The sequence below is a fragment of the Populus alba genome, chromosome 12, assembly GCF_005239225.2.
Source record: "Populus alba chromosome 12, ASM523922v2, whole genome shotgun sequence".
NCBI classification, from domain to species: Eukaryota; Viridiplantae; Streptophyta; class Magnoliopsida; order Malpighiales; family Salicaceae; genus Populus; species Populus alba.
This window is the reverse complement of record NC_133295.1, coordinates 2,872,231-2,894,184: the sequence shown is the minus strand read 5'-3', so window position 1 is coordinate 2,894,184 and position 21,954 is coordinate 2,872,231. Positions and strand designations below refer to the sequence as shown.

Genomic DNA, 21,954 nt, shown 5'->3' with positions numbered 1-21,954 from the left:
TTAATATAAACACATTAATATTAATTTTTATTTTTCTAAACTGAGATTATTAATAATTCTAATAAAATTTGTAGAAGAAGCTTGTTTTAAAAAAAAAATAACAGAAAAAATTCTAGCCTTTAAAAACAGATAAAAATTATTGAAGAAATTTACTCTATTTTTTACATGAAAAGTTTAAAACTTATGATCATTATTTAAAAAGTAATTTTTTTTATTAATACACTAAATCTATATGAAAAACTTAATCATAATATCATTCCAAAAATAATTTCAGATTGACTCATATATTGGTTTGAAAATATTCATCAATATCATAAAAAATGATAGAAGAAGCTTTTTTTTTTTAATAAAAAAAGGTATATGCACGCGCTCCATAAGAGAGATTTGTGAAGATACGTTTTCGTTTTTTGTCGCAGCTTGACAAGTTGACATTTTCAAGCCATCAGGGCGTGCTACTACATAGTGCGTGCATATAGCGAGGGAGCGGTCAGAGGCACGTGTCAGGTAAGGTAGCTCTTACTCAATCGTAAGATTTGGGTGCTTGTCACGATAACATTTTGGTGACTTTATTACTTGTTACTAAAAAGGATGTAAACTACTTTGATTTTGGTAACTCTTTTATATATATATATATATATATATATATATAAGGAGTCACATGTGTTTATTTCGGTTTCAATAATGAAGTCGTAGTGACTTCATTTTGTTGCCTATATGGATTTTTATTTATATCAAATTTTCATTTTTTTTAATCTTCATTTTACGTCAGAATTCTGATTAATGAAGTCGTAGGTGACTTTATTATTTGTTATTAAAAAAATTATTTTTAATATTAATATTTTAAAATAATTAAAAAAAATTCAACAGTTTTTTTTTTAAATCATGAAATATGGTTTTATCCAGAAAAATAAACATTCAAATGTTATTTTACTTTTTTGGTATTTCTTCATTGATTTTGACTTTCACGTTTCAAAATCGTCAAGCATATAAGAAACTAGAAAACTTTAGATTATATTATTTATATTTTAAGCAAATATTTTCTCAATATTCTCAAATTTGAAATGTTGGTGCGAAATGTAAATATGTAATTGCAAACATTACGCCCTATTGAACATTGATTTTGGAAAAAATAAAATCATTATGCCCGATCAACACACACCCTATCTATATATATAGACTTTAGGCACATGCTTTTGCATTTTCCAATTACCAAGTTTAACTAAGAAAGTGAACAACTGAGCCCATAAGCGTCATCGAGTTCAAGCATGTTTCCTATGGGAAATAATAATATCCTAAAGCATATATATTTTTTTTAAAAAAGTTAATGTGAATGTCTTGAATCAGCTTGCACAAACTCGGATTAATCTCATAGAATCCTGAAGTTAACGATTATATAAATCTTTTAATAATTATAAGATTTATAAAATTTAAATTAATGATTTTTTTTTTAAAACTGAAAAACAAATTCAGAATCTAATCAATTAAGTTGTTCTCATTATGATTAAAATTAAAGCATATCTTAATTGTCAAGCAAAATCCCATTTCACTCAAACAATGCCTTATCAAGCATATTAAAGGCAAGAAAACATGTCTATATTTGATGTATTGGAGGCCAAGCTAGCTATGAAAACAATATATATATTTGTGGGTATTGGATTCTCCTAATTATCCCTGTCATCAAAAGAATGAGTTTCTGTTAACAAACAGCAAAATATCTTCAAAAGGTCTTGCTTTTTAAATTGAGCATGTTAAGAGGAGGGTCTACCTATCTTTGGACAAAAAGAAGAAGAGGGTTTCCGTACATTGACTTTCAAGGGATTGTAATTTATATAATTTTGCACAGCGTGTGTGTGTGTATATATATATATGTAGTTTTTATTTTATCATCAAATAATTTTTTGGGTTAATTTTTATCTTAGATTTCAAAAACTCTCAATCAAAGATTTCCATTTATTTTTACAACTTTTCATTCATATTTTCATTTAAATTTGCAAAATAAATAGTTAATTAATAACTAAAAATATGTCCAGAGAAACATATAGTATCGGATAAAACAAATATTAAAAGATGTTTAATAGTATAATAGTAATTATTTTTAAAAATATTTTTTACTCTGAATAATTAAAATAATTTTTTTTTATTTTTTAACAATTAGTTTTGATATAAAAAACTATATAATTTTTTTTAAAATCTATTTTTTTTTAAATCTCATGTAGGATATAAACCGGAAAGGGTTACAAAACAGGAATTTAAGGCTGTAAAGATGGGACAAAAATCAAACTACAGTACAACCCTTTGTGAGCCAAAGCACTCTTTCCAAGATGCAAATGCACCTATTGAGCAGACAGCTACAGCACCCCATCCTGCTACCATTGCAAAGTCTACCAAACTTTAGTTTCTGTTTTTGTCTTTAGGACCAAAACCTTACACTATCAATCTCCATTTCTAGGAGAAGTCACTAGATTATTATCTTGTGTTATGTTGTGGATTAGATTTAAAAAAAAATTAATATAAAAAATATTTAAATATTGTTAATATTTTGTTCCTGTAGAAAAAAATTATACGAGGACTGGTTTAATATGACCCAGTTGATTTGATAGGTCCAAAGACAATCCTGAAATTGATAAAAGCATGACTTAACTCAGTAAATATTCAAAGATGATGTTTTTTATATATAAATATTGAGACAGAAATATAATGGATCAATTCGGGTCAATTAGGGTTAACCTATCAATCTGCATGCCCAATCATAAGACTATAATAACCATGTAGAAAGTAAATCAAAATAAATTATTAAGCTTAATTTATAATAAACCGATGTTGAAGTATGAAATTGAAAAAAAAATCAATTAAAAAAATAACAAAAATAGATGGCATGAGTCCACCTAAGTTAACTTGACATATTTGCGCCTCAGGTCATGAGACCGGGTTAACCCAATAAAAAAATAAAATAAATTATGAAGCTCAACTCCCAATCAATCTAGTGTTGAAAAATAAAATTACAAAAATAAAAATCAATTAAAAAAATAGAAACAAAAAACCAGCTCGAGTTAACCTAGGTTAATCTACTAAATCCATAACTTGAGCCATGAGAAGAGGATAGCTGAAACAAATCACAAAGTTTAATTCTCAATCAATAGAAAGATAGAATAAAAGAAATTATGAAGATCAATCATCAATAAACCTAATATTGAAGGGTGTAATTGAAATTGATAAATCAATTTAAAGAAACACAAAAAATATTCGATCCAACCTAGTTAACCCGTCAAACTCATAACCCGAGTCATGAGATGTGAATAACCTCATAAAAAGTAAACTGAAATAAATAATAAAATTCAATTTCTAATTAACCCACTGTTGAAAGTTGAAATTAAAAAAAAAATTAAAAAAAATTAAAAAAAAACTCAAGTCAGCCGAGTTAACCTATTAAATTTGTAGTTAGGATCATGAGACTGGATAATTTCATAAAAAATAAATTAAATAAAAAAAATCAAATTAATAGTATTTTACCAGGAATGATATAATAAAACCTCCTCCCCCTCCTTTATTTATTTATTTGTTAATCTAGGTAATTTCTTAAGGTCAAAAGACAAACATATTAAATCTGATTTTGTGACGTGACTATTAATTAAGCTTCATTGTAAAATGAAATTTTAAATTGGGGAGTGGCTGCATATATACACGACTTCTCTTTTTGAAAAAATAAAATAAATAATGAACGCGATTTTGCGTTTTGGATAACAAAAAGACAAAAATATATTTTTGCTAGAAAAAAAACATATAAGGAAACATACGAGGATATGTCGTAGAATGCAATAATACTTATCATTAGCCTTTTGTTTTGAGCAGCAATTTTATTTACTTACTAACCCGAGGTCGGCTGGTTCATAAATTATTTGTCTCCGTCATTAACCTAATTTTGTCGGCAGAAATGAAAGGATAAAAAGGACTTCTGTACAGATTTAGTACTTCATTTATTTCCCATTTCCTTTCTTCGTTCATGGAAGTGATATAGTTTCCAAGGCCGGTTCATAAATAAATTGATTTTACGTTTCAACTAAATTTATAGTTGCCTCCCCCCACCGCATATTTATTAGTCACCAATTTTTTATAGTAAAAAATTATTATTTTAAATATTTTTAAAAATAACTATTATTATAATTAGATTTTCCAGCTAGTCATGATGACGGGTCAAAAATCAATCAACTATGAAGAGGGAACATTTTCAATGCAAAATTCATCATTGGTTTGCTTAACGCATGACTTTTTGTGATCTACGTCCAAAATAGAGGTGGTTAGGAGTCATAATTTCCAGCCATAACTCCAAAACTCGCAGGAATTATTGTCAAAGTTAAATGTAAACTAGGGTTTGGAAGGAAGATGACCTAATTAATACACCAAAGTGGTCATATACTTGTCCATGTACGTAACTTCATCGTACAAGCCAATAGATAGCTTCTGCCCCAAGTTAAAGCGCAGAGATGCCAAGTCTTCTGAGAGAGAAGAAAGTTATTGAAATATCTGGCATGGCTCTGAAACAAGATAAAACGTGCAGATGAGATGTTTGATGATTTGATAGCCATTAATAGAAAGTAAAAGTGTGCTGGGGATTCTCTTTATCTTCTTCAGCTATATATAGACCAGACATCGTGGTGGATTCTGCCTTCGCGAAGAAATTATAAGAAAACCTACCTGTGCGTGCATGCATGCAGCCACATTCATAGATTCTGGCCCTTTTCAGGCTTTAAATTCGATGGGCTACCCTTTTCAGCCACGTTCATGGAATCCATTAACGAGCACAGTTAATGGAAATTGACTTCTTCAAGACACGTGTCATGCCCGGAGGAACCGTGTGCATCTTGCTGAACCCTCCTCCATTATTGTTGAGCGAAGGAGTCCTGTAACTGGTTTCTTAAGCAGGAAGGTACGTGGCAGCCACTGGATTAACCATAGGTCTTCTGTGTCACTCTACGTTTTGTAGCCTAACAGCCTGCATGTGGCTATGTTGCCGCCTAGCGGGGAGATTAGCTATTTTGGCGTGCCAAGCCGCAGGCTGGTTTATGTTTTTTCATTTTTTTAAAAAATATATTAAGATATTATAAAGTAAAAGATTTGATGTATAATGAACTAAACCTTTTTAAATATTGAATGATGGATGAGATTTTTTTTTTAAAAGAATATTGAGATAATGATATGTTAGATTAATTAGGTTTAATAAGTTCAATTAATTTAATAACATAAAAAATATATATAACTATAATTTAATTTTTTAAAATGATAAATCAGGAATCTTAGACTAAAACTAAATTAGAAGGTTAAATTTCTAACAAAAGAAATAAGCAACAAAAAACAATGTTAACTGAGTGTTAACTTATTAAGCTCGTGACTCGATTCATTTGACCAGAAATGTCAAATTTAAAAAACCAACTAATCAAATATTGAAAGATAAAATTAAAAAATAAATTATACAAAAGGATGGAAAAAATTACCAATTATAAGACACAAAAAAGGCTCGAGCCCACATGGAACAACCCGTTTAACTCACAGGTCAGGTTATGAGATTAAATAACCTGTTAAAAAGGAAAATAAAGAAAATCACAAAACTCAAATTTTAAAAACCATCATCAACTTATAAAACTCATGACCCAGGTCGTTTGACTAGAAACACCAAATATAAAAAAAAATCATGAAGTCCAATTCTTAACAAACCACCTATTAAAGGATAAAATTAAAAAAAAAATCAATCACACAAAAGGATACACAGAAAGAGTAATTAAAAGCTAAAAAAGGCGTGAGTCCATCCATTTTAACCTTCAAATCCATCGGTTAGGTCATGAAATCAAAATAATCTGATATAAAAAAAGCCACGAAGCCTATTTTGTAAAAAAATTCAATGTTGAGTGATGATATCGAAAAAGAAAATAAGTAAAACAAAACAATGTCAACTCATGTTGGCTTAAAAATCTCGTGACTCAAGCCATTGGATCAAAAGCACCAAATTTTGAAAAAAAAAATATGAAGCCTGATTTTTAATAAATCAAATATCAAAGAATAAAATATAAAAAAATTACATAAAAGGATTCAATAGATGAAAATAGCAATTAAAATAATGGTGATCAAATTTGAAAAGAAAAAAAAAACAAATAAGAGGACTTGTAATTTTAGATTGAAGGGTTAACTTAAAAAGAAAAATTAAACTCATGAAATAATTAAAAAAAACCATCAAAAGAATAAAGACTGAATAAAAAAAATAACAAATTATTTTTTATCAAATGATGAAATTGAAAACAATTGAAAGTTTACCAAAAGCCTAGAAAACAAATGAAAGTTCACCAAAAGCCTAGAAAACAAATTAAGAAATAAAAAAATCAGGGCCATAATTGAAGAAACAAAAATTTTAATTGAATAATGAAACTAAAAAAAAACCTGACAAAAAAGCTAAGGAAAAAAATTTAAAATAAAAAAAATAAGAATCGACACTCAAATATTTGAAATTAAGACAACAACCCTAAAATTTTAATAGCTAACATGAGTTTTAATGGAAGAAAGAGAGAGGGAAAATAAAAATGTTGCTAGCAATAATTTTCCAAACAACAACCAACACGTGTTGTCTCTTGAGGAAAATGATATCATGAGGAATCCAATGATACAATAACAGGAATTTCTCACCATCAGAGCCAGCACCACGCATCGCCTGAAAGCAACAAAGCTTTTTTTTACTTATCAAATTACCACATGGCTCTCGATAAATAACTATTATAGATAAACCTTCATGAAACTACACAAAAATTGGAAATAGACTAACATGCCCCTTGACAAGCATAGAGTGAAAATACCATTTTACTCTCCAAGGCTAGTTTAATTGATTTTTTGTTAAGGATAAAATAATCAATTCACTAATACGATCCACAATAAATCAAGACATATACACAATATTTTTCCATGTATTTTAAGTTTTTGTAATACACATGGTCTAGGATGTGTTTTTTAGCTTCATGTTGCTATCATAAAATGAAGAGCTCATAATTTTTAGATAATTCAAAATAACTATTTATGTCACTTTAATTTTACCTTAAAAAAATTTTTAAGAGTAGTAGAGAAGCTTAAGAGGTTAAACATGTTTAGATTCATTAGATATGTTCAATATAGTAGAGAAGTTTAAGGTTATGTTTGGTTAGTGTTTTAAGGAAAAAAACCAAATACAAAAGAGACAAAAATGTTTTTGGATGAAAAGACAATAATAAAAATTTAAAATAAATACTTTTTTAAAAAATATTTCTATATATGAAAAATAAAAAGTACATGTAAACATATATCTACTGTATTTGTCTTTTTTGTTTAAAAACAATAATCAAACACTATTTAAAATTGTGTTTAATTAGAATCTTATAATAAAGAGGATATATACAGAATGAGTAAAAACATGTTTGGCTGAAAAGACAAGAACATAAAATAAATAAATTTTTGTTTTTTTAAAAACATAAAGCTCTTTCAATTGTCTTTGTTCTTTATTGCCAAAAAAGAAGAAGTTATTTTATTGTTCAAAGAGAAAGTAAAATTTTATTGTTTAATTAATGATCAATTTAATGACTTTCTTCTTTTTTGTTTTACCTCGAAATAATTAATGTGAATAAAATGAAATGGTTCTCATCAAGGCTCAAGCACATGTAACTCGTCGCCAAGTTTGTTTTTGTTTCTTTTAACATGAATTCAAGTCACCAAAGGAAATGGGCACCCACAAATCACAATGGTGTAAGAGAGAACTTAAACTATGCATGCAATAGATGATAAATTATATTTTAATTTAAACAAGGACAGCAACTATGGGAGTATTTACCTAAAATAATAAAATTAATTGAGTGGAGATCCACACATTCTGCAGCATTCGTAATTAATTTAAAGCCTATTATTGTCCTTTATTATTTGTTTAGAAATAGAAAAATGAGCTCTTTCATGCCTGGGAATGCACCAAAATGTATATTCAAAGAGATTTATATATTCCATGAATTAATTGCTCAACCAATTATCCTAGCCCGAATTTTATAGGTGTCATTAGCAGCCTGATAGAACCATTAATCTAATAATAAAGCCATCAAAAGGCAGCATCCACTTAATTGATGTGCTTATTGTTCATACTATATTGTCATTAATTTAATAATCCTTGGAAAATCTTTATCATGGTGCGAATTGGTGTACATCGACCACTTGAAATTAAAAATTAAAATGCGATGTAAGTGCTATTGCGAGTCACCGCATTTTATACAAAACCCTCATTAAGAGATAGTTAATCGGCAGTTAGATATTTTAGGGCACTATATAATACATACCACTTTCGTGTTATTATTTAGGGCTTGTGTGAAAATACAGTTGAAATTATATTTTTTTAAAAAAATAATTATATATATTTTTTTATTTTTTAGATTATTTTAATGTAATGATATTAAAAATAATTTTTTAAAATAAAATAAATATTATTTTAATATATTTTTAAAAATAATGATTTAAAAAGTAATAACTATCCGAATCCACCCCTCGACACACCCATTTAATTAAAAAGGAGATATCATGAACCATACACGGAGCGTATCTTTTTCCTTCCTGGGGAATATGAATGTTAGATTTATTTTTAAATATATGTTAAGTTCTTAAGTCATGTGTTTATCAATTGCAAATCACATGACTAATTCCCATCAATTGCCTCAAAATATTACTCTAATGACATATTAGAAACCAAGCATATTATATTTAAGAATAAAATCAACTCAATTATGGTAACTCAAAAAATTAAAAAAGAATATTGAAAAAAGAACTCATATATATAATGGAATGCATCGTCATCAAAATATCTAATTTTTTCAATTAAAAAAAGGAAAATGAGAATAAATCAAAAGGAGAGAAAAACAGTTCGCAATCCTTTTGAGATGCCTGATAGATAGAAAATGAAAATGCTCAGTGCTACTGAGCCCAGGTAATGTGGGCTGCAATGGACATGCAGTGAATGGATTTGATAGTGCAACGATCATGCTTTAAAACAATACTGTTTGTTTTTATATTTAAAAAAATTAAAATTTGTTATTTTTAAAATTATTTTGACGTGTTAATATAAAAAATAATTTTTTTTTTAAAAAATAAAAATATTTTAATATACTTTCAAATAAAAAAATATTTTAAAAACTAATCTTGAATTACACTATCTTGGATTATTGTTTTCTAACTATCATTTGTATTTTTTTTTCAAAGTTTTTTCTTTCCAAGTTCCATCCCTTAGCTATTTTTATTTATATAATTTTTAATTATGTGTTCTCACAACACATGTAATGTTTCTAGACTGGTCACTATCAAAATTAATGAAAAACTTTTTTTGTTGAAAATAATTCTAAAAAAAGTAATTCTAAAGCTAAGCTCAATTTGATTTAAAGTTTAAAATAATTTTTTATCATTTAGCTTATGTTTACAAGGGAGACGATGATTTATAACCAAAACAATGCAGTAATGACCTTAAAGTCCAATAGAAAAACAGTAAAAGCCCTATGCCATCCAAAACGCTATGATCTCCCAAGCTCAAAACCTAAACAAGAGGCGGTGCTTCAAGCAAGATTGGTCTCCATAATAAAATTGCAAGAAATCCATTAATTCTCTTAAAAATTCTCTTACAATCATTTCATATGACTTCTCCTCTGGTAAATTATTTGATTCAAAGATAAAATGCCCTTTTTCTTAACTTGTGGTGACTTTCATGTCTTTTGCTTCATCATGTTGGAATAAAATCAATCCATTAAGAAATACTAGTGAAAATTAAGTATGGATTGTTTTTTCAGCGTAAAATTACTTTTAAAAAATTTGATTCAAATTATTTTTTTGATGTTTTTATATAATTTTTATTTACTAATACTAAATAATTTTAAAAAAAAATTAAAAAATATTATTTCAATAAAAAATATTTTAAAATACAATATTTTAAGCTGTTTGAGAGTGTAATTGTTGTTATTTTTTATAAAAAATATTAAAATTTTAAAAATATAAATTACCTAGCGTTTCCAAACCTCTGCACAAAATCACAAGGCGTAGCAGCCGTAAAACGAAAATGGAAAATATCCAAGGAGGTAGCTAGGTAGGTAAGCACCAGCTGCCCAACCAATCACACACCTCTTGGCTCGTGGGCATTAGCAAATTCGAAGGGATTCATTGAAAAGAGTAGCAGTGGGGCCATGGAAAAATAAATTTGTGTTTTGTTAATGTGTGGGTGTATTGTTTATAGATAATTTTAGAATAATTTTTTAAATAATAAAAAAAATTAAATTAAAATTAGACTTATTAATTTTTTTAACTTGTCAAGGTTTCATAATCTAGATTAGAAATTTAACATATTAATTTAAATTTTTCAAAATAAATTTAAGTCGCTCTAATATAATGTTGTCTTAATATTTTAAAAAAATATATTTAAATTTTTTTTAGATTGGGTTATGTTTTTACTGGCTGTTCGAGTTATTTTTAAACTTGAAAAATTTACTAGATTATATCAAATCAATTTTTATATAATTTAATTTATTTTTACTATTAAACATATTAAAGATATCTAGATTTTATTTTACATCCAACAAAAAATTAATCTGACCGGATAATTATCTAGTAGCTAACTAAATTACTAAAAGTAAGAGTGTATGTAAATACGATAGGGTGAATTGACTAATGCAATCTTCTTCTAGATATTTTAATTGATTTTTGAAAAAAAGAAAATCAAAATTTCCTTTTATTTTATTTTATAAAAAAACACCAACTCTTAGTTTTTGATGGATTACAACTTGTAGATATAAAATAACAATGCACTCGAGATCTTGGCCCAGCAATTGAAAGGACTTGTTCTCTTCCTCTGCATCCTGGGTTCAAATCTCACCGTGCACGCCTGTCACCCCTATTGTGCCTTACATGCTCATTGGGTTTGCAGGATGTTCAGTGAGCCGTGGGATTAGTCGTGGTGCGCGCAAACTGGCCCGGACACCCACGTAAATAAAAAAATAACAATGGAAAGTTATCATAAATAATCAGTCATTATTGCTGGAAAATTGTATTTAAATTAGGTTAGCTATTCATCCACATGCACGCGGTGTGTGTGTGTATATATATATATTACACTCGATTAAGTTCAATGACTTGTAAATTCAGGTAATCAAACCTATTATATATATTTTTAAGTTATCATATGTTTATTTAATTGATTTAGTAATTCATCAATTCAAAGCCTTATTTAAAAATGATATTTATTTAAATCAATTTAAACACTAACCTAATTGATTCTAACATAATCTGATGAGTTAATTTGTAATTCTACTAATTATTTGAAAATGTAACTGTACCTGTGTTTTTAAAAAATAATTTTTTTATATATTTTATATCATTTTGATGTGTTGATATCAAAAATAATTTTTTTTTTAAAAAAATATCATTTTAATATATTTCAGTACGAAAAACACTTTCAAACATAACATACCATATAATGATAAAATAAAACCCAAGCCATATAAGAACAATTTCAATTTTCTTTAATAAAAAAAGCTTGCGAAAAAAAACTCATTTATTAAAAAAAAAAAAAACTTTGTTTTAGAATTGTTTGATAACCTAATGATCCTAGTTTTTAATCGATGCAAATCTCGAGCTATGTCCTCCAACTATGTGATGAAGCACACTCAAGCCAACAACCACCAGAGCAGCAACAAAAGCGCACGCACACCATTATTTCCTCTGCCTTCCAATTTATAATAATCAACAAATAGAAAGTAAATTATTCCTCTAACTCTGCTCTGTCCTCCTCCTACTGTAAAATATCCCAAATCAGGATTTCTCTCTCCCCCGCTCGCTCGCTAAAACCCTAACCCCCCCTCTCCCTCATCTCTCTCGTCATTTCTCTCTATACATTTCCATTGCAGCAGCCGTGGAATCGCAGAATACGGTTATTTTCTTACTTGGTTAAATTTGCATGATCGAGTGAGTTTTTCATCGAATTTCACTTATTGTTAGCTTTCTTTACTTCCACTTCTTGCTCTTTTTTAATCGGCGAAATTTTTTTTTCTTATTAATTTTGAGCTCTTATCTGTTATTTTGCTTGATTTTATTGTGTAAAATTCAGGTTAGGGTTTCTGTTTGTTAAGCTAAAGAGGAGGAATTGTGGTTTTCTTTTTCCTTTTTCTTTCTTTCTTGATTTTCTTTAGCAGTGTTTGTTTGGTGAGCTTAACAGTTGCATTTTGTAGTGGTTGTTAGTGGAGATTTACCTGCATTAGTGCATTCTGGTTGATAGCCAAAAAGAGTATAAACGTGCGTGTGCACGTGTGCCAATGTGAACAAATTTGGTAATGAGATCTTTGGATTTGTATGTGGTTGTGGTGTTCTTGATGCTGCATTCAAGGTTTAGATGTACGTATGGAAACATTTTTTTCATGCTTTAAAGAGAATTGTATGCCTGAGTTAATGCATTCCGGTTCTAATTTGGTGACTTTGTTGTGAAATATGAGCCGTATACATTGTTTTTCAATAATCTTGCATTGCTTATGTCTAGGTTCTTTGGTGGTTACATTGAAGTTAGTAGTGTGTATGTATGTATAGCCGGATGTCCTTTGGATGGCAGAGGATTTTAGGTTCAAACCCAATAAATGGCAATGTTAAGAAAAAGGAATGTTAGAATGTATAATTCAAGTTGCATTGTTTGTTTTACACAGGAGCTGGGCCTGGTGTTATTCTTAATATCAATAAGTGAATTGATGTTATCTTGAATCTGTCAAGAATTGATCGTTTGTCAAACTTGGCAAAGAATTTAGTGATTTTGGGCTAGTAATTTTTATCTTAGTACTGTACTTATCTACCAAAATCCAAAAGGTGGACTCCTTATATTTACCTCTGGCATTTTTTTTTTTTAACTTTCTTCCTCTGGGTTTATTGCCAACTGAAGGTTGTTAATTGCATGTACATATGTATACACGCGTAATAGTTCTCTAGTTACCTGCCAAAATCCAAAAGGTGGACTCTGTATGTTTAGCTTTGGCAATTTTTTTAACTTTCTTCCTCTGGGTTTATTGCCAACTGAAGGTTGTTAATTGCGTGTACATGTGTATACATGCGTACAAATGTTGGCCTGTATAATTTTCCGTTCTTGGTTATATGTGTTGGGTCTTAACTTGTTAAGAGTCCCCATCCTACATGTGTGTTTATGTGCTCTGTCCTGATATTTATACCTGTAGGAACGGATAGTAAGTGTTCTGGAATCTTATCTCCTACTGATTATAAGGCTGATATGCTGTGGTGGTGATCTTTTCAATAAAATAGAATTAATTTACTTCCGCTCTTTTCCTAATATTTTGAGATATGCTTATAGATTTTCATTCTCTTAAATGATGCCTAAAGGGGAAGGTAATTCATACAGATTGGGATTGCAAAGGGTAAGTATTGCATGGGTGGTCTAGAGGACTCGGTCCTGCCTGGTGTCTTTTCCCCTAATGGTCTCTTGCCTAATGAAGCCAACTCTGTCACTCGACCACTTGAGCTAGGGAGATGGGCAATTGCTGAGGAGAGAACTGCAGAACTTATTGCTTGTATTCAGCCCAATCAACCATCTGAGGAGCGCCGAACTGCTGTTTTAGGCTATGTTCAGCGCCTTATAATGAAATGCTTCCCCTGTCAGGTTTGGATAATTTTCCTCACTCATTTATCTTTAGTTACATCTTAATTTTATTGAATGCTGTTAAATGTTGGCTTTTAGATTGGTTTAGTGTTTTTAGGATGGAGGTTGTCATAGTTTTAGTTATTTTGTAAAAACCGAGTGATCATGACTATGAATTACCAGGTTAGACCGTGAGAGTCATGCCACTTTGATTTTTTATCGATGTAAAACTTGTACCAGGGCAGGGATAACTGGATAACTAACTTATGTGAGTTTGAAACTGATTAATTGTTGCTTTAGAGGGCTTAGGTTACCCAGTCTTCCAGGCTGTTCTGCTGAATGTCATACTTTCTTCTCTGTCATATGGAAATCAAGAAATGAAGTTGCAGGGATGATTGAAAAGAACATCGACCACATAGTGAGGGAAAACAAAGAGGAGAAAAAGGACATCTAATAATTTTCTGCGCAAGATATCTCCATTACTACCGTACCCCTTGCAACTTTATTTTGAAATTTCCACATGTAGCCCGTGGCCGATATGTGTTGAGTTTGCTTAATGATGCCAGACAACTAGAGAATATCATGTCAAAATTTTTTCTTCCATTTAGTTCTAATGACTGAAATTGTGATGCAGAATCTTTATTACAGCACCTAAATACTATGGTTTGCAAGTTATAACAGATTTGGTGGGTTAGGACATAGAGAAATAGGCTATGGGAGGGATTGGGATGTGTTTAGCTTAAGGTTGTGCTTTAGAAAACGAAGCAAATAAGGAACTAACGATCAAGTAAGTTAAAGGAAAAATAAACCGAGAAATCACTCCTAGGATTTCTTTGGCAGCGCATGCCTAACCTTGAAGGTTGAAATCTGAATTCCATTCACTGTAAGAACATCCTTTAAAAGTGGGGGTTACAACCAATATATATATATAAGGTGGTGCACCATAGCTCGTGCTAGTTGGTAAGTCACTAAATGCTGAAGAAGTTGACCGGTTAACTTTGTCTTCTATAAACGTTGCATGTGTTATCTGCATTAAATTGATATGGTTTTCCTGCTTCATTCCATTTTATAATCATAGGTGTTCACCTTTGGGTCTGTGCCCCTCAAGACCTATCTACCTGATGGAGATATCGATATAACAGTGTTTACTGAGAGCCAGGATTTGAAGAAAACCTGGGCTGATGAGGTGAAGGATATTTTACAGCACGAGGAGAAGAGTGAGAATGCTGAATTTCATGTAAAAGAGGTTCAGTATATCCAAGCAGAGGTATGTTCTTTCAGTATATCCTTGATGCTTCTTTCCTCATAGAGATGTTTCTCTCTAACTTGATTTACATTTATAGCTGTGTTACCACCTGAAAAATGGTTTGGACTGAAATAATCATGTTGTGAGTCTGAAACTGGTTAATAGCTGCTTTAGGGGCTTAGGATACCTAGTCTTCTGGGCTGTTCTGCAGAATGTCATACTTCTTCTCTGCCATATGTAAATCAAGAAATGAAGTTGCAGTGATGATTGAAAAGAACATCAACCATGTAGTGAGGGAAAATAAAGAGGACAAAAAGGACAACTTTCTAGTGCTCATTTTGTTTTTCCTGTTCTTGTTGTTGGACATTTTCTACTCTTGATTTACTCATGTGGCTCCACTAAACTCTGGCTTATTCAACTGTGTTTGTGTGGGTAACTTGTGTCGCATGCTTCATTCCTTTTAATTTAGATTAATTAACTCTGATGTTCTTTTGCTTGTATCCTACTCATATATAACTTACTCTTTGGTTGTTTTGTTACAATACTGCTGATGTAGTCTCCCCTTCCACTCTTGAAGTGCGAGTTAGTACTTTCCAAATATTCATGATTGTAGCTTCCATCATCTTGCAGGTGAAGATCATAAAGTGTCTTGTGGAAAATATTGTAGTAGACATATCCTTTAACCAGCTTGGTGGTTTGTGTACCCTTTGCTTCCTCGAGGAGGTGAAATATTTAACTCTGGGACAGAGATTCCAAATTTATTTTTGTGATTTTCCGAGTGCATCTCTCTCTTTCTCTTTCGGCTTTCACTAATGACAACTCTCACTTTCAAGGTTGACCAACTGATAAGCCAAAACCATCTATTCAAGCGCAGCATTATATTGATTAAAGCTTGGTGTTATTATGAGAGCCGTATTTTGGGTGCTCACCATGGCCTTATTTCAACTTATGCTCTAGAGACATTGGTTTTGTACATATTCCATGTGTTCAATAAGAGATTTGCTGGGCCACTTGAGGTGAAGTTGCTGTTTCTCTTAAATTTGCATTTTTTCAATGCATTTGGCTTTTTAGCCTGAAAATCTTTTCATTGTATCTGCAGGTACTCTATCGCTTTCTGGAGTTTTTCAGTAAATTTGACTGGGAAAACTTTTGCATTAGTCTCTGGGGCCCAGTTCCAATTAGTTCACTTCCTAATGTGACTGGTAAGTGTGGATCCTGTGAATGATATTCTAAGAACCAGTGCTTTTAGTGATGTTTCTGCTAGTTGTATTGCAATGGCTGTTTCTGAATTCACTTTCTGAAATGTTACAGCTCTCTCTCCACGCGAAGATGGTGGGCAAATACTCCTCAGCCAATTGTTTCTAGAAGTGTGCAGCTCGGTGTATGCTGTCTTTCCTAGCCAGCAGGAAAATCAAGAGCAATCCTTTGTTTCCAAATATTTTAATGTCATTGATCCTTTGCGTACAAATAACAATCTTGGCCGTAGTGTCAGTAAGGGTATTGCACCAAACTAAAGCTGGAATAACTTTCACATTAATGTTGAGTTAGCAAGCTGTTTGCACTTATGCATAATGTGTGTGTATTCGATATCCCTGCAGTTAGACACTCACACAAACACACACTATGCTTTTGATATCATGAAGTCACAGAACTGAGGCCTGGTTGAGTTGGTTTGAATAAAAACATGCCTGCTGTTTGTCCGCAGGAATACTTTCTTAATGGTCTTTCAGCAATGATTTATGTTGGTTTGTTCCTTTGTTTCAAGGACTGAGGCAGTTTCAGTGGTTCTCACATGCTTCTCTTGTTAAATGTGATCTTGGAAATATCAGATAGGGATTGCATCTTTTATTTATGTTCCTTTTTTCATTTATAGTGTTGTCTAATTGCTTAATTCCTCATTGTTTTGCTAGGTAACTTCTATAGGATTCGTAGTGCTTTTGCTTTCGGAGCTCAACGTCTGGCCAGATTACTTGACTGTCCAAAAGAGAATCTGCTTGCTGAATTCAACCAGTTTTTCATGAACACCTGGGATAGGCATTGTAAAGGTCATCGCCCTGATGCTCCAAGTCCCGATCACATTGTTCAACGGCCAATCAAGTCAACTATAATTGATGGTTCTGAGACTTTTAGAAATTACTCAAGCAGCAAAAAGACAAAAGAGGATCCTTCTGGTCATCAATCTAAGGTTGGGGTGATTCATGCTGCTCATGTATCTGATGGTGTTTCCTCCAAGCATGGTAACCACATTTTAAAACTAACATCCACACCTGGTGATATATCAGCTATATCTGGAAATCTAGGCCAGAGGATGCAGGCCAACTTGACTAACTCCACAGACTCGGATCATAATAATCAAAATTTAAGATCCAATAGTTTGAATGAGAATGCACATAATGAAAAGACAACAAGTTCCAGAACAGAGTACTTGGGGAATGAAGGGCATGCTCGATATCAGTTCGCAAGGACTCAATCCAGTCCTGAACTAATTGTTACATCCAGTGAAGTCCCTTCTCGAGGGAGGCGTAACAAGGCATCAGAGACAGTAAATGGCCAGACTGCTTCTATGAGGTCACACAATAGTAGGAGGAGAAATTTGGTTCCTGAGGTTTTGGAGAACCATGGTGCAAGATTTTCAACTGAAAATTCACTATCTTCAAGGCATAGCTCATCCCATCAGAGCATTGATGCTACTGTTGATTCTACTAGTGCTTCAAATACTTATTTTGGTGATTCTGGTGAAGGAACCACGGAAGACCACCTTTCTCTTTCTGAAACAATGCAGTTGCATCAGGAAGAGCAAGATCGTGTTAACATGGCATCTTTCAGTGGTTATAGTGTCAACGAACAGGGTCAGATGCCTGTGAATTTAGCTTCTGGTCAACCGCCTTTTGCAATACCACCTGCTAATCTTGGATATGCTCAAAAACAAATGACAGGTACAGTTCCCATAAATGCTCCTCCTTTTGAGTCCCCTTGGGTGCCGAACATGCATTATCATCCGAGTTTTATTCCATATCCATTTTCGCACTATTTTCCAAGCATGGGAATGACCTTGGATCAAGAAGTGATGATTGAAAAGGTTGATGCTAAATTGGCATCTACAGAGTTTAGGCAAGAGGTCAGTGATTATGGTTTTTGGTCTAAGCCAGTTGCAGATTCTGTAAGAAATCAACAGAAGAGCAGAAGCTCCCAATCTCGATTGCAGGAGCATAGGCAACCTTTTGCTTCTGTTGAGTCTAGCCATGTCCATTCAACCCATGTAAGTAGCTCCGGCAGTTTCTCACCAAGGGATCATGAGTTAATTACAGAAGACAGAGATCTGATTAGGGAAAATTACAGTGAGGGTGCTGAATATCAAATACGGAGGGAGTCAGATGCTTATTCATTGGCCAGTTTAAGAATTGTACCTGTTTCACAAGCATCCTCCTCAGGAAGCAAATCTGAAGATAACGGTGATGGGTCACTTTTGAGGACTCATAAGTCAATGAAGGGTCAGCAGGGAAAAAAATCTTTTCCTTCTACAGATCCACCTATTGCATATGGGATGGATAAGAATGAAAGGCAGCATGGAGATGAATCAGCTAATCACATATCTTCTCAGCCAGATGACGACGACAGAGAGTCGATTCAGCTGTCAACCTCAGGCACTGAACTGCTAGAAAGCGTGGTTTCTGGTGTTGGTGCTTCTTCACATGTTTGGACTCATCAAATACCTAGTTATGATCCATCATCAATGAGTAGATCAAATTCAATGCTTCCAGTTGCTCCAATGTTTGTGGGTCCCGAATCACATCAGAGAACTAACATTAACCATGGAGCACTACCTGTTGCATTTTATCCTGCAGGACCACCGGTGCCTTTTCTAACTACATTTCCATCTTACAACCTTCCAACTGAAGCAGGAACCTCAATTGTATCCACCAGAAAATTCGACAGGGATGAAGAATTCAATAATTCTCAAAATAATCACTTGAATCAAATTTTAGATTCATCTGAGAATGTTGACCAGTCAGAGAATTTAAATACTTTTACATCTGTGAATAATGCTTCTTCCTTAGTGCATTCTGAACAGAGCAGATCTGACATTTTGAATAGTGATTTTGCGAGCCACTGGAATAATCTACAGTATGGGCGGCTTTGCCAAAATGCTCCAAATAAAGATTCCTTGCCCCGTCCATATCCTGTTGTGGTACCACCAATGTACTTCCAGGGACATTTCCCGTGGGATGGTCCTGGAAGACCTGCAAACATGAATCTCTTCACTCAACATATGAATGGTCCTCATCTTATCCCTGTCTCTCCTGTACAGCCAGGATCTAGTAGGCAGGCGGGCTTTTATCAACATTATGCAGATGATCTTCCTAGATACCGTACTGGAACTGGAACTTACCTGCCCAATCCGGTAAATTGACCTCTTTCCCCCGATAAATTCTATTGGTAAAGAACAATGCCTGACATCTTTCATTTCTCTATGTAACTTGAGGACCAGGATATCAGCAAGAATTGTTGCCATGGTTATTGTTCTATTACATCTCATGAAAGTTTGATTCCATTGTATGTGCTACTAGTATATTTGCTTAGTTGTATTTTCTTCATTTTGCAGCAAGTTTCAATTGCTAAAGATATTTTTCTTATGTTGCTTATAATGGATGCCATTTAATGGAGGCGAAAGGTTTTTTTTCTTTCCAATAGATAATGTTCAAATTTAAGCATTACCTCATTCTTTTAAACCAAGGATTGTCTCTGTTTAGGAGGGTATCCTTATGATCTGATGCAAGAGGGAGGAAAATAGGTCCTGGGTTGCAATGTAAACATGTGTGCTGTAATGCCGTGGTGATCTCTTTCTATCAACAGATTAACTCTTGAGGTTCTGAAAAGAGGGCTTTCTGGAGGATAGGAGTTGGGATTTCTTGAATTCTTGGCTAAGGGTGATTAGTTCGTTTTTGATTTGTCTATGATTTCAGTTGATACTTGGGTCACTAGAAAGAAAAATGTCATATACAAGGTCATCTTAGCTCATGTATACATTGCATGCTGTTCTGGGTGATGCAAAATAAGTATTAGATATGCCCTCTTAGAAGTGTGAGAATGGCAATATAGTTGTATATAACTCTGTAGAAGCGGCTCAGTGAAGCTGTAATATTTTGATAAATGACTTGCTTTGAGCCATATTATGCTGCCCCTGAACTGATAAGACCTCTTGTAATTTGCATCTTGATACTGGTTTTAATTGAATTTGTGACTCTCTTCATGTTTTGGTTTGATATTGATCGACCTTTCCTTTTTATTTTTCATGTCCTATCAGCATTGATTTTTATTTATTTTCTGTCTTCAGAAATTATCTTTCAGGGATCGACAATCTTCCAATACTAGAAATCATGGGGGAAATTACAACTATGACCGGAAGGACCACCATGAAGAAAGGGAAGGAAACTGGAATAACCACCCAAGACCACGATCTGGTGCTCGTGGTCAAAGTCAGAACCAAGGGGAGAAGTCATCCTTTAGGATGGATAGGAGTACGGCAAATAATCGCCGTTCTGACAGGTCATGGAACTCAAAGCAAGATCCTCTTCCACGATACCATCCCCGCAATTCATTTAGGTTCTCGAACTCCACGGACCGTGGTTCTACCAATGCGGCATATGGCATGTATCCACCAGTACCAGTTGTGACTACTAGTGGAGTTTCTGCATCTGTAGTTATGCTTTATCCATATGACCAAAACACGGGCTACAATTCTCCTGATCAGCATCTAGAATTTGTAGGACCAGCTCGTTTCACAGCTGATAAGGCATCACCGCATCTTCGTGAAGATTCATCAAGAGACATTAATGAGCAACAAAATATCCGAAGAGATTGTGATCTTTCTTCTCCAGATCAGCCATCCTCACCCCGGGTTCACAGGTATTTTTTCTTCCTCTCGATCATTGATGGCCCATTCAATGTGCATGCTATGAAGTTTTAAGAGGTTTCTAGAAAGAGCTTCCGAGTTGTGCTATGAAGTTGTGTCTTGAAAAGTGGATTGCCCCTACTGAGTACATACTAGTTATTTCAAGTAGCGTGGGTGGAAATGTGCTTGATAGGATGCTGCTCATGATTACTGGTTGACACAAGGGCAAACTTATTTTGGAGATTATAAAATTTATGGTCAAGCATGTTTGGGGAACTATTCAGCTGGATAGCATTCTTGCCAAGCTACTTGTTGAATTGCCATTTTCATTTGTACCTTGAATTTTTTGATTTACACTCGTTAATTGCTGTTGCATATTTCATCAGAGTAGCGTCTGATATGGTTGATGCACTTATCTTCTCAGGAGGGTTTGATTACGTGGCTAGATCAGCATGCCAAAGAATGATTCATTCACAGAAACCAGATTTTCCTCTTGCATATCTGAACCGGGCAGACGATGTGGGTGGGATGAAGAGGATCTACACGGGTAAGCCTCACTTCACCCTGCCCCTCAGTTTGCCCCTCTCAGGGGAAGGTTGACCTTTTGGTCGCTGGTTTACGATGTCTTATACCAGCATGCCTGCTGCGTATACTTTACAGAAAGGATAGATACCGACTATACCCATTTTCATGAAGATCTGAAAGACGTGATGAAGAAATGCGAGGAAAGAGGGAGTCCACACCGTGGTAGATGGCAAATTGAAAAGGTGGGAAGGTCGAGGATTATTGTTCCGAGTGGCCCCCTAATGGTTCCTGAGAGACGAGACTCGGAGGAATAGATGAGAAGTACAGGTTGTGCTTTAGTTTCTTCAACACAAACCATGGGTTTCAACACCCATTAGGTTTTTACATGAAACAGTGTTAAAAAAATGATTAGAGAGGAAAATATCGAAGTTGGATCTTTTTTAGTGGCAGATTTCTTAGAGAAGGGTTCAAACCAATATGCCCAGCCAACTAGTGGAAGCCATTGGCGTTTAATTGTCAACGTTGGGCATGTTGAGTTGTATGAGATTCAGATTCTAATCTTGAAACGGTAATTTCTCCTCTCATTTATTTTTGCTCCTCCCAATCCCTTTATTTATTTATTTATTTTTTTGAGCATAGTCC

General features: G+C 32.9%; 1 protein-coding gene across 6 annotated transcripts; it reads left to right on the top strand.

Moving 5' to 3' along the window:
• The first annotated feature begins 11,662 nt into the window (after positions 1-11,662).
• LOC118033229 (uncharacterized) lies at positions 11,663-21,910 on the top strand. Of its 6 annotated transcripts, XR_004684831.2 has the most exons (11): positions 11,663-11,982; positions 13,393-13,669; positions 14,727-14,915; positions 15,525-15,617; positions 15,728-15,910; positions 15,994-16,096; positions 16,206-16,391; positions 16,805-19,296; positions 20,230-20,801; positions 21,212-21,334; positions 21,448-21,910. XR_004684831.2 is itself a non-coding variant. In XM_035038172.2 (10 exons), exons 2-10 carry the CDS (start codon positions 13,439-13,441, stop codon positions 21,219-21,221), a joined length of 4,059 nt encoding a protein of 1,352 aa, XP_034894063.1. In that variant the 5' UTR covers positions 11,663-11,947; positions 13,412-13,438; the 3' UTR covers positions 21,222-21,910. The 6 variants fall into 6 exon arrangements, 5 of the variants coding, with proteins under 5 accessions (XP_034894063.1, XP_034894057.1, XP_034894040.1 ...); XM_035038172.2 differs by having other exon boundaries at positions 11,663-11,947; positions 13,412-13,669; positions 21,212-21,910; XM_035038166.2 differs by having other exon boundaries at positions 11,663-11,947; positions 21,212-21,910.
• The last annotated feature ends 44 nt before the right edge of the window (positions 21,911-21,954 follow it).